Here is a 12,703-nt window from a genome sequence, read left to right as displayed (position 1 = left end):
ACTAAGAAAAAAATTCTGAAACAGGAGTTCAGATAAATTGATATGAGTGGCAAGCAAAAAGAGGCAGAGACACCAAAAGGAGGCTGGGGGACAAAATTTCAAGGACCTTGGTCACCCCAGTGGTCCATATGTCTCACAAGTCAGGCCAACCTCCAGGTAGTGGCTGGAGATCTCCTGCTGTTACAACTGATCTCCAGCCAATAGAAATCAGTTCCCCTGTAGAAAATGGCCGCTTTGGCAATTGGACTCTATGGCATTGAAGTCCCTCCATTCTCCAAACCCTGCCCTCCTCAGGCCCCACCCCCCAAAATCTCCAGGTATTTCCCAACCCAGAGCTGGCAACTCTATCAGGCTTATGAACACTATGTTATAAGCATTTGTGTTGGAGTAAACAAATGGCTGAACTATTTGGTCTTTATTCAGCTCAGCTTTCTTTCAAATCTATATATTTGCTTAGGAAATGTATATGCCACCTTTCCAGAGACCTCCGTGTGGCAGCTCACAAAAACAAAACTAGATAAAATCCTAAAGATCAGACCAACAAACCATTTATGACCAATCCATTAAAATGCCAATAATTTATGTAACCATAAAAAAGTTTGTCCTAGCATGATATGTAGATTAATTCTAAGCTTTGACCAAGTTAGTTCCCCTCAGGGAGTATCAAATCAAATAAAACCATACAAAACCAAATCATTTACAACTACCATTTAATACAACCACTTTAAAAATGCCCTGTGCACCTATTTACAGCAACCCAGACTCATCTGACTCCAGTTAAAGGATCTTGAGAACGACGTCTCAACAATCTGACTGCCACATCCAAAATTGGCTGGATTCGACATTGTAAGTCAACAGTTCTTGTCACCAGAATAAATAACACCAGGACGGTAAAATGTTAAATATATATTTCCCTCCCTCGCCGTGTAATTGCATTGTTTCTGAATGACCAAGCAATTGCATTTAAAAATCCATTACACGGTGTGTGTGGGTGTCCTACACTTTTGGAACTAATTTCCATTGCTTTTGCTGAATGTCTGCCATATTTTAAGAGAAAGGAAGCAAACAATTTTACTCTATACATCAAAGAGCACTGTTGAATAATGAAATAGGAAAGAACCTCAGCTTGGCATCTTGTTGCGCTCTTCTCCAAGAGCAAGAAAGGTGATGAAGAGTGACGATTTGGAATACATTGGTCTGAAATGTATCTCCGCCAAGAACTTACTAAGTGGGCAGAGTGGAAATTTGCTGCATTGTTTTAATGACAGTTAGGCCTTTTATGCGTGGCTGTTCCTCGCATGGTCCCCCCTCCGACAACTTCAGTTTTTTTCCGTGTTTTCAAATTCGAAATAAAGCAGGTCCCTGAAAATGCGGGCAAAACACGAGGAAATGCAGGGAGTGAGCAAGCAGGGAGAGAGCGAGGCGATCTCTGATGGTCAGAAATTGCATGCAGAATCAAAACAAAGACGCGAAGTCATCAGAGACATGACCGCGAGGGAAACAGCCATGCATAAAAGACCCAAGTTGCACAAACCCTTGGTAGCCTATTTACAAAGAAAATGCAGATTCCTCAAAATATTAATGTGTGTGTGTGTGTGTGCGCGCGCGCACGTGTGTGTGTTAAGTGCCATCAAGTCGCTTCCAACTCATGGCGACCCTATGAATCAAAGTCCTCCAAAACGTCCTGTCTTTGACAGCCTTGCTCAGCTTTTGCAAATTGAGGGCTGTGACTTCCTTTATAGAGTCCATCCATCTCTTGTTGGATAACTTCTGAGCTGTTCCTAAGAAAGGCATGATCAGCCAACAGCTCACAATGAGACACCTGAGCAACATATTTTAGTGTGTTGTTTTTAAGACGATGGCAAAGATAGATATCTAAAAATGAAATGAAATGAGCAAATGTCATTCTAGCTCGAAGAAATAACGGGGAGGAATAAAGCCAAGCCCCTTAACTATGAAAAAGCCCTCAGAGAACCACACAGGTACAAACTTTACGTGCTGACAGAAATCATAAGATCACCCCACCACCACCGTTGGATAAAAAGAGCAGAAGCAATTGAAGAGAAGGAAGGCATGGCAGTCCTGAACTGCTTTTGAATGAAATAATGTTTGAGGTAGAGCAATTTCTAATGTATCTGTTGGCAAACTGATCAGATGCATATGATTAAGAGGAACCTTTTGCCACGCTCGCTTTTAAATTTCCACTCAGAAAGTTCCTTGATGCCTAAAATCTCTCAGGCACAGACAGTCCTGCCTGGTGAGTTATCACTAGTAGGTAGGGTTGCCAACTTCCAGGTACCAGCTGGAGATCTCCTGCTATTACAACTGATCTCCAGCCGATAGAGATCAGTCCACCTGGAAAAAATGCCGCTTTGGCAATTGGACTCTATGGTATTGAAGTCCCTCCCCTCCCCAAACCCCGCCTCCTCAGGCTCTGTCCCAAAAACCTCACGCCAGTGGTAAAGAGGCACCTGGCAAGGCTACTAGTAGGAAGGGGAACCATAGAGTGAAGGCAGGGGCACCCTGAGAAAGCACCAGTGACAGCTGTTATGCAGAGGCAAGCAATGGCAAACCACCTATGTTAGTCTGTTGCCTTGAAAACCCTATGGTATCGTCATAAGTTGACTGCAACTTGACAGCACTTTACACGCACACTGGTGGTATCCTTCAAGTGTCGTGTAGTGATTAGGAGTGGTGGACTCTAATCTGCAGAACAGGGATTGATTCTCCACTCCTACACATGAGCGGTGGAGTCTGATTTGGTTGGTGAACTAGGTTGGTTTCCCTACTCCTACACATGAAGCCAGCTGGGTGACCTTGGGCTAGTCACAGTTCTCTCCGAACTCTCTCAGCCCCACCTTCCTCACAAGGTTTCTGTTGTGTGGAGAGGAAGGGAAGACAATTGTAAGCAGGGTTTAGTCTCCTCAAAAAGGTAGAGAAAGTCAAGGTATAAAAACCAACTCTTCTTCTTCCTTAGGTTGGCAGAAGATCTTCCAACCTAAGGAGACTTCCAACAGTTTAAGGAGTCTTCTGTTGGAAGAAAAGCCACAGAAGTTGAAAGAATGCTCCTTCGGCTGGAAGAAGGAGTCAGATTTTGCTGAACTGAGTGTGTAGAACACAGGCCTGTGCCCAAACAGTAATATCCCAGATCTTGCAGAACAATTCCACCAACAATGCAGCAATTTTGAATTTTTTTTTTTGTTCTAGAAGGCCATGAAGCTTAGCCATATAAATGAGAAAGGGTTGTCACCCCTTTCTGTCTTCTGGTGTGGCTAATCAGAAGTGAATTGATTTTTCTACAGGGAGATCCTATGGCTGTTTAAAATCCTGTGCCCATTATTCAACTGGCCAGTCCCATAGATCTCAATTATTCATCACTCATTGACTTCATTAGTGCTGCTTATTTAGAAGTACAGATTAATAACAGAGACTTGAAGATAGTTTGTTTAACTGTGTGTATGCCCTTCCCCCCGGTCCCTATGCCTGCCGCCAATGCATGCCGGCCATTTAGTAAAACACAGAAAATCGATGTAGAAATGGAAGAAAGAAAAGATGCTAATAAGCAAGTTGTATATTTATAACACAATTATCTGACCTACTAGAAGTCATGTAATTTAATGCGGTAATAGTGACAATATATCATGCAATGGACTAGAATGGATGCCATCCTTTGGCGGATAAGTGCTTGTTGGCCCGAGACACATGGGCAAAAGGGCAGATTTGTAGAAAGGGATCTCTGACGTGCCATTGGAGAGGAAGCAGTAGAAGCCAAAACTTAAGGAAAAGAGTTGCTTGGACAAAGAAATCCTTTGGACAAATAAATCCTTCTAATAGGTTCATACAATCATTAAGTGTCGTCAAGTTGCAAGAGACTTCTGGAGATCCCATGAAGTTCCACCTGATGAGGCTTTCAAGGCAAGAGATGGGCAGAGGTGGGTTTGCCTTCTTTAAGTATATTTCACATCTGTGTTTCATTGAACATGTCAGACATGATTCTTCTTCCAATAACCATATGAGCTATCAGCTCAGTATTACATAGGAGTTTATAGTCCCAACAGTTCATATGTAATATTCCTTTTTTTCCTACAACAAAAATAAGGGTAAAAAAGGAATATTACATATGAACTGTTGGGACTGTAAACTCCTATGTAATACTGAGCTGATACTTCATATAGTTATTGTTTGCATTTGTATAACAACCTTTGTTGATATTCTCTGATGTGTTATTAATTTGCTTCTTGTCATTAGGTATCTTTGCTTCTTGTCATTAGGTATCTTTGCCTATCTGGGTTGGTTTCAGGTTTAACCATCTGAAGGTTGGAAGCCTTAGCTGTTATTGAGTGCTGGGTTGGTCCTTCAGAATTTGGAAATCAGTTATGACCCCCCCCCCTTCTTTACACACATACACACATACTTGTTCTCAAGCTCCATGTGCCCCAGGTTGTTTACTGTTTTCAAAAATACAGAAGTAAACATCCTGGATTCCACATTAACGGTTTTCTCCACTTCAGAAAAGAAACCCATCTCTCCTTCACAATTCCCCTTCTGCTAAAATGGGAATAAAAATCTAGCAGGGCAGTTAAGGGCTACTAAAAAAAAAAGTGTGTTTCCTGCTTAGAAAAAGGGTAGGGACAACTTTGCCAGGAATCCCCGAAAGGCTACAAGCACTGAGTTGCCAACTCTGGGCTGGGCAATTCCTAGAGATTTTGGAGTGGAGCCTGAGAAGGGCAGGGCTCGGGAAGGGCAGAAAGCTCAGAGAGTTATAAGCCATGGAGACTACCCTCCAAAGCAGACATTTCATCCACGGTAAGTTTTCATGAACCTATTACATGTTCAAGACTACCATTTGGCATAGGAAATCTGTTGCTCTTTCTTCAGGAGCAGGAAGGCATGGGTATGATCAGAATCCTGAATTGGAGCGGACCTGACTCACGTTGCAATCTTATGCAGAGTTCTTCCAGTCTACGCTCATTGAAGCGAATGGGCTTAGACTGGAGTCACTCCCCTTAGGATTGTAATGTCAGGTTCATTGTGTGCTGGCAAGGAGCCAATACAATCCTGTCCTCAATGCTCACTCCACTTCCCTAACTGTATGAAAGCAATTTGGGCTGAATAACAGCATTTAGAACAAAGATACAAATTTGTTGCCTTTCCTTCTTCTTTTGCTGTCAAGTCACAACTGACTTAGGGTGACCATGTAGGGTTTTCAAGGCAGGAGACATCCAGAGGTGATTTGCCATTGCCTGCCTCTGCATCATGGCCCTGGTATTCCTTGGAGCTCTCCCATTCAAGAGACAGTGTGGTGTAGTGGTTAGGAGTAGCAAACTCTAATCTGGAGAACCGGGTCTGATTCCCCACTCCTCCACATGAGCAGCGGACTCTAATCTGGTGAACCGGGTTGGTTTCCCCACTCCTCCACATGAAGCCTGCTGGATGACCTTGGGCTAGTCACAGCTCTCTTAGAGCTCTCTCAGCTCCACCTTCTTCACAAGATGTCTGTTGTGGGGAGAGGAAGGGCAGGCAATTGTAAGCCACTGAGACTCCTTAAATGTAGAGAAAAGGGGGGTTATAAAAAACAACTCTTCTTCTTCAAATACTTACCAGGGTAGAGGCTGAGAGTGTGTGACTGGCCCAGGGTAGGGTTGCCAGGTCCCTCTTCACCACTGGCAGGAAGGTTTGGGGGAGGAACCTGAGGAGGGCAGGGTTTGGGGAAGGGAGGGACTTCAATGTCATAGAGTCCAATTGTCAAAGCGGCCATTTTCTCCAGGTGTACTGATCTCTATTGGCTGGAGATCAGTTGTAATAGTGGAAGATCTCCAGCAGGTACTTGGAGGTTGGCAACCTTAGCCCAAGGTCACCCAGCAAGATTCCACGGCAGAGTGGGGATTCAAACCCGGGTTTCCCAGATCCTAGTCCAACACTTTTATCACTACACCGAATTTGGTCTCATTTGATTTCTTCAGTGGTTAATAGGGTTGCCAGGTCCTTCTTCCCCACCGGCGGGAGGTTTTTGGGGCATAGCCTGAGGAGGGTGGGGTTTGGGGAGGCGAGGGACTTCATTGCCATAGAGTCCAATTGCCAAAGCGGCCATTTTCTCCAGGTGAACTGATCCCTATCGGCTGGAGATGAGTTGTCATAGCAGGAGATCTCCAGCTGGTACCTGGAGGTTGGCAACCCTAATGGTTAAATCTGAAAACAAGTTTAGGGGGAAACTTGTAATACTGCCTCTTCCCCTTTCTTTTCCCCTAAACTGAAAGCAAAGTCTTTCTAACACTCAGGTTACAGATGAGATTCTAACTGCTAAGATTAGCACACCATTTCGGAAATAATGTCTACACCGATGTGAGGAGAAATGTCAACTGCTCGGAGGCACAGCACAAAGGGCCCTACAGGAAGAGAAGCTGCGACTCCGCAGTGTAAGGACATGCGTTAGAAAAGTTCACTCATCAATATATGATCACTACCCAGTTAAATGCATTAATATCCTGTAGGGCCATTAAATACTAGACTCGGAAACAAGCGAATGGACAGGTTTAGATCTGGGGCAGAGATGGCCTTCCGGCTAAAGGTACTGCGCAAAACAATTTTGCCAGATCCCGACCCCGTCAAGGTGGGGTGGAACATGAAACTTGTTTTCTCGAGTCGTAAAGAGAGCCGATACTTTTTGTTGTTGCTCTTGGATTTTGTATACATCAGGGCCGGCGTCAGCATATCCTGAGTCAAGGCAGAATGTATTTATTTACATCCCTAATACATAACACCATAGGCAGAACTCTCCGAGCCACTTATACCCCCTTAATAGGGTTGCCAACCTTCATGTGGTGGCTGGAGATCTCCTGCTATTACAACTGGTCTCCAGGAGATAGAAATCAGTACCACTTTGGTAGGGTTGCCCTAGGTCCCTCTTCGCCACTGGTGGGAGGTTTTTGGGGTGGAGCCTGAGGAAGGTGGGGTTTGGGGAGGGGAGGGACTTCAATGCCATAGAGTCCAATGGCCAAAGCAGCCATTTTCTCCAGGTGAACTGATCCCTATCGGCTGGAGATCAGTTCCAATAGCGGAAGATCTCCAGCCACCACCTAGAGGTTGTGGACTGTGGAAAGAGGCAGCACGAGGCTCAAAGACTTAACCAAATAATAGAAGACAAAGCTATAATAAATAATAATCGTTTACTAGTTCAAAAGGGAGCAACAAGAATTACAACATTCATTCAGGTGCCTCACAGGGCTTAATGCAAAAAAAATTGAATACCACGTTAAAATGCCTCGCAGGGCTTAAACAGAAACTTATCAAAGAAAACCTATAAGAAAACCTATAGTAGCCTACTAAGGCTTATATGTACCTAGAGGTTGGCAACCCTAGATCGAGGAATTCCAAGGTGAAAAATATGTGAGTGACCGTAGGCAGTTCGATGGCACATTTATAATGTGTTATGCTCAGAAAGCCCACGATTAAAGCACAACACGACTCATTTTCATGTATCATGTATTTATACTATTTGAGCCTATATAATAAGTACTAAGTGGTTCCCCTTTGTGTGGTTTGACATGTGCGAGGACAGCCTAATTAGACAGTGGGACTTATTTAGAATTCCGAGGTCCGTTAAATATTATCACATCCAACATAATATGGGGAAAGAGCCCGATGCATAATAATATGGAGAGGATGATCGCGTGTGGCGATATGGGTGAGTAGATAATAGTCTATCACCTAGTAAGCGGAATAATGGAATCTAATGTGATTAATCTCCCAATAATGTAGAATACAGGAAAAATGCATTAGCATAAAAATAGAAGTCTATTAGAGAGATCACCTGCTAACAAAACCCCAAATTCTAAAGCTTTACATCTAGTTTTTCTATGGGTCTAAATTGCATTCAGTCAGTATCTGTCGTCTTTAATATGTGGATACTGGGTTAGAGGAGTTATCTGTGTGTTTAAAATGCTGTCAAATCACAGTTGACTTATGGCGACCTGTAGGGCTTTCAAAGCAAGAATGGAACAGAGATGAGGAGGGGCTGTGGCTCAGTGGTAGAGTATCTGCTTGGCATGAAGAAGGTCCCAGGTTCAATCCCTGGCTTCTCTATTCAAGGGACTCGGCAGATAGGTGAGGTGAAAGACCCCTGCCTGAGACCTTGGAGAGCCGCTGCTGGTTTGAGTAGACAATACTGACTTTGATGGACCAAGGGTCTGATTCAGTATAAGGCAGCTTCATGTGTTCATGGTTTGCTATTGCCTGCCTCTGGGTAGCGACCCTGGACTTCCTTGGTGGCCTCCCATCCAAGTACTAACCTGCTTAGCTTCTGAGATCTGACCAGATCAGGCTAGCCTGAGCCATCCAGGTCAGGGCACATGAGCTATCTAGGGAGGGTATAAATCTGCTTTCTTCTGAAGTCTTCATCAAAATTCAGGAATGCTTTAGAGAGAGGACATATTTGCCTTGAGGCAGAGGGTTAGACATCCTTTCCAGGTTTGGGGATGCTTGTCAGGGTAACCAGGGGGATTTTGAAACATGGAATGGCCAAGAGCTTGTCTACTCTTGAGTCACTGAAGCTACTATAGCTCTCAGCAGCATCGTGGTCTTCCGTTAGCGACTCATTTCCATTATGGATGGTACCTGTTCTGTCCCGACAGCCTTTGGGTTAACTTTGTTCCTTCCTGGACAATATATAGCCTCCATGCTCTGCCCCTGATTGCTAATAGGGCTTAGAGTTGCCAACCTCCAGGTGCTCGCCTCAGGCTCCACCCCCAAAACCTCCTGCCGGTGGCGAAGAGAGACCTGGCAACCCTACTGTGGCATGACAAACGAATGGATCCAAAAGCCCGACCCAAGTGTTGGTCCAGTATTAATTTTCCTTCCAGAAGACAAATAAAGCCAGCATGACACATCTCACCCCTTTGGTGCCACAAAGCACAAATCCGCAATTTATTGCTTTAGAGTCGTGCAAAGAGCTTCGTCCTCAGCCCTGACTTCTCGCAGAGGTTAGCAAAAAAAATGCAGTGAGCATGCAAGCATTAACATGATCGATTGGGTTTTGAGCAAACACCGCTTCCCCTCTTGGACGTCTCCAGCCCCTATGAAGAGCGGGCATACACTTAATGGTCATCCCCCCCTTACTGGGAGTGTGTTGGATTTACAGTAAGTCCGGCAGCTGTTGGCTTAATCCAATTTGATTATTATTTCTCTCCTCAAACTGTGGCGAGGCTAACCTTGTGTACCTGGAAGGAGCTCATTTGTGAGCCGAGGGTAATCAGTTCTGACTACAAGTTAAAGTTATCCTTAAGCAAACACAAAGAAAACTATTCAGCATGGCAATAAAAGTTAAATAACTATTACCAGAGCTATGTGATGTGACTACAATGTGACTTTGAAACGACTGGGATGTGATTAGAATCGAAATGTTATCTATCTGTGATGACTCCTGGAAGGAACAACAGTAAACCCTCCTGACATTACCTGCGCTGGGGGAAATGACATTATTAGAAAGACATAATTTCTCACTGACGGCATGTATCTGAAAACGGTTGTAGCCCTGATGGTGTAATCGCTGATAAGAAATATAATTACCGTGTCATATAATGTGAGGGGGGAAAATAGGTCAGGCAATTTGGGTGAGCCCCCTCTCACACCTTTACCCTTGATTTTGGAAGCTAATGCAGAAATCTGCCCCGACCCTCTTCTGAGTAGACTCTTATCATGTATCTTGGCATTGGAGGAAGCAATCTTGGATCTAAGCTGATGATACTCTGGGAATTCCAAGTTAGGTGCTCCCAGCATTTTTAAAAGTCATTTGCTAGGTGTACAGGGACCTGTACGGGGAGGAGGAGGAAGAGGAAGAAGAAGAGTTGGTTTTTATATGCCGACTTTCTCTACCACTTAAGAGAGACTCAAACCAGCTTACAATCACCTTCCCTTCCCCTCCCCACAACAGACACCCTGTGAGGTAGGTGGGGCTGAGAGAATGTGACTTGGCCAAGGTCACCACCTGGCTTCATGTGGAGGAGTGGGGAAACCAACCCTTTTCACCAGATTAGCGTCCACCGTTCATGTGGAGGAGCAGGGAATCAAACCTGGCTCTCCAGATCAGAGTCCACTGCTCCAAACCACCGCTCTTAACCACCACACCATGTTGGCTCTCTCCTAGGAGCTCTGATATGGAATTCCAAGCATATCACTGTGTTAGACCTTCAAGTTTACACAAAACCGGCTTTGCTTGGAGCCAAAGCTTGGGAAGTTCACAACTCTCAACTGAGGTGGGTGGGGTTTGGGGAGGGGAGGGCCTTCAATGCCATAGAGTCCAATTGCCAAAGTGGCAAAGATCTTCAGATAGTACCTGGAGGTATGGTATCCCAAGAAGGAAGCAGTTGGAAGACTGTTAAGAAATAAAATTGTTGGTATCCTGGGAAGGACCCATATGAAGGATTCTTGGTTATGGATTCTTTAATATGAAATAAGAGACGGGATATATAAAGTTGGTGAAGTAGAACTGATGAGGAACTGAAATGGATGTCTTCCTCTTCACTTTTGATCCCCTGCTTTGGGACTGAGTGATACTTACCTGGAATCCACACCTGAAAGAAGAAGAAAACCTAGAATTGGTATCTGTTGGACTTTTTGTCTGTCTTTAGGATAGTGAGTTTTGGAAACCTTGGAATATTGTGACTTTGTGTCTTTATGCTTAAGAAATAGGACTTTTGTATCTGTCAATGTTATTATACAATGCAGTTTGTTGTTTAGCTATACTTTGTATGGTTGATCTGTGTTAGATTTGGAGTACCTGGAGGTTGGCAATCTTAGCTGGAGATCTCCTGGTATTACAACTTGTCTCCAGCCAATAGAAATCAATTCACCTGGAGAAAATGGCTGCTTTAGGCAACCCTAGTGAACCAGCAGGAGCCCCGTGGCGCAGAGTGTTAAGCTGCAGTACTGCAGTCAAAAGCTCTGATCACGACCTGAGTTCGATCCCGACGGAAGTCGGTTTCAGGTAGCCGGCTCAAGGTTGACTCAGCCTTCCATCCTTCCGAGGTCGGTCAAATGAGTACCCAGCTTGCTGGGGGTAAAGGGAAGATGACTGGGGAAGGCAACGGCAAACCACCCCACAAACAAAGTCTGCCTAGAAAACGTCGGGATGTGACGTCTCCCCATGGGTCAGGAATGACCCGGTGCTTGCACAGGGGACCTTTACCTTTACCTTTAGTGAACCAGCACCCACTGTTGAGTGCCATAGAAGGAGAAGAGGATGCAGTGCATTTACTGAAGGGGGTCAGATAGTGATGACGGAAATTCTGGGACCATGACTGCAGTGTACAGCCGCTGAATATCTGCAGAACCTGGGACTGGTGCATAGGATCACAATCCCTGCAACTCACCACATGAGTCGCTGTTGCTGAGCATTCAGCACACTTTTTTTTTTTTTTTTAGTGCTTAATGCCAAGTTTTATTTAATGCCAGTTACGGACTCTGCCCTGAGATGTGCAGGGTACAGAGGCATGCCTCATTTATTGAGCAGCCAGCTTTGGGTGTTTTTTAAAAAAAAACACAGACGCACAACAAATCAGAGCAACACAGCTGGGCAAGTTGGCCGGAGGACTCTGGAGGGAGCCAGCACTCCGCTGCTCAGTCGCTGGACTCGCCCAAGGTGAGGCGATCGAAGAGGTACTCGCCCAGGCCGTCCTTGCTGGCTCACACCCGCTTCAGGTTGGTCATGTGATAGCCCACCTTCTTGATCAGCTTCACCTCCGCGTCGAGGTAGGGAGTCTCCAGGAAGTCACATGTGTGAGGATCCACATGGCGAGAAGCAAGCTTGTGCAAATCCAGCAGGGCCTGGTTCACGCTCTTCTCCACCTGAAGGGCAAAGGCCACAGCAGAGGCTCTGTTCCCCCATTCGTCCTGTTCTGGATTTTTGACATCCAGCAGAACGGCTCTCTCCCCATGATGGTTTTGAAAGGTCAGGAGTTTCTCAGCTTGTTCATGTTTCTCCTCAGACACGTGCTGGGAAAAGGACGCAAACTTGGACAGCGCCACATTGTCCCGGGTGAAATAATAACCCAAGGACAAATAGGTGTAGCTGGTGTGGAGGAGCTGGTTGACCAGGCGGTTCATGCCGGCTTCGCTCTTGGCATGGTAGTTCTGGCGGACCTGGGAGCTCATGGCATAGATGGAAGCTGGGCTGGTTAAGCTGGACTGGTGGAGAAGTGGAGGGTGGGGGACAGCCACGACCCTGCTCCTTTCAAGCACTGTTGAAGCAAGAGCAGAAGGAAGACGGGCCAAAGGCGGAGTCTATCTCAGCATTCAGGACACATTTATCCATTTAAAAATATTTATGCCCTGCCTCCTCACATAGATACCTATGAGAAAGTTTACAAAAATAAGAATTCTAAACATGGCCAAGCAATAGCTCAACCAGATAAAAGGATAAAAGGAGCTGCGAAAACTGAGGAAGCACTTGGAAACAGCATCAGATATAACATTTTAAAACTGTATTAAAAGAAGCATGGAATAAAAACAAGACTCTCTTATAAAGCAAAGAATAAAACTCCACAGGGGAGTTTGAATATGTTGAGCCTACATAATGAATATCTTTGCTCTGAATGTGATACCAAAGATAAAAAAATGAGCTAAATATGGATGCTGTACCCAATTTAGATACTTGAATGTATCCTTAGCTTCATTTGCAGCAGAAGAAATTATTGAACAGCAACACTTA

General features: G+C 44.9%; 1 protein-coding gene across 1 annotated transcript; it reads right to left on the bottom strand.

The window, feature by feature from the left end:
- Positions 1 to 11,552: 11,552 nt before the first annotated feature.
- On the bottom strand, positions 11,553 to 12,147 carry LOC130488429 (ferritin light chain, oocyte isoform-like). Its single transcript, XM_056862107.1, has one exon. It carries the CDS (start codon positions 12,145 to 12,147, stop codon positions 11,680 to 11,682), a length of 468 nt encoding a protein of 155 aa, XP_056718085.1. The 3' UTR covers positions 11,553 to 11,679.
- Positions 12,148 to 12,703: the final 556 nt, after the last annotated feature.

Source organism: Euleptes europaea, chromosome 16, assembly GCF_029931775.1.
Source record: "Euleptes europaea isolate rEulEur1 chromosome 16, rEulEur1.hap1, whole genome shotgun sequence".
In the NCBI taxonomy this organism is placed as follows: domain Eukaryota; kingdom Metazoa; phylum Chordata; class Lepidosauria; order Squamata; family Sphaerodactylidae; genus Euleptes; species Euleptes europaea.
The sequence above is the reverse complement of the archived record's forward strand: the minus strand, read 5'-3'. Positions and strand labels throughout refer to the sequence as shown.

What these genes read in the sequence shown, in the direction of transcription:
- LOC130488429 (XM_056862107.1), bottom strand. Translation starts at nt 12,147, where the DNA reads ATGAGCTCCCAGGTCCGCCAGAACTACCATGCCAAGAGCGAAGCCGGC.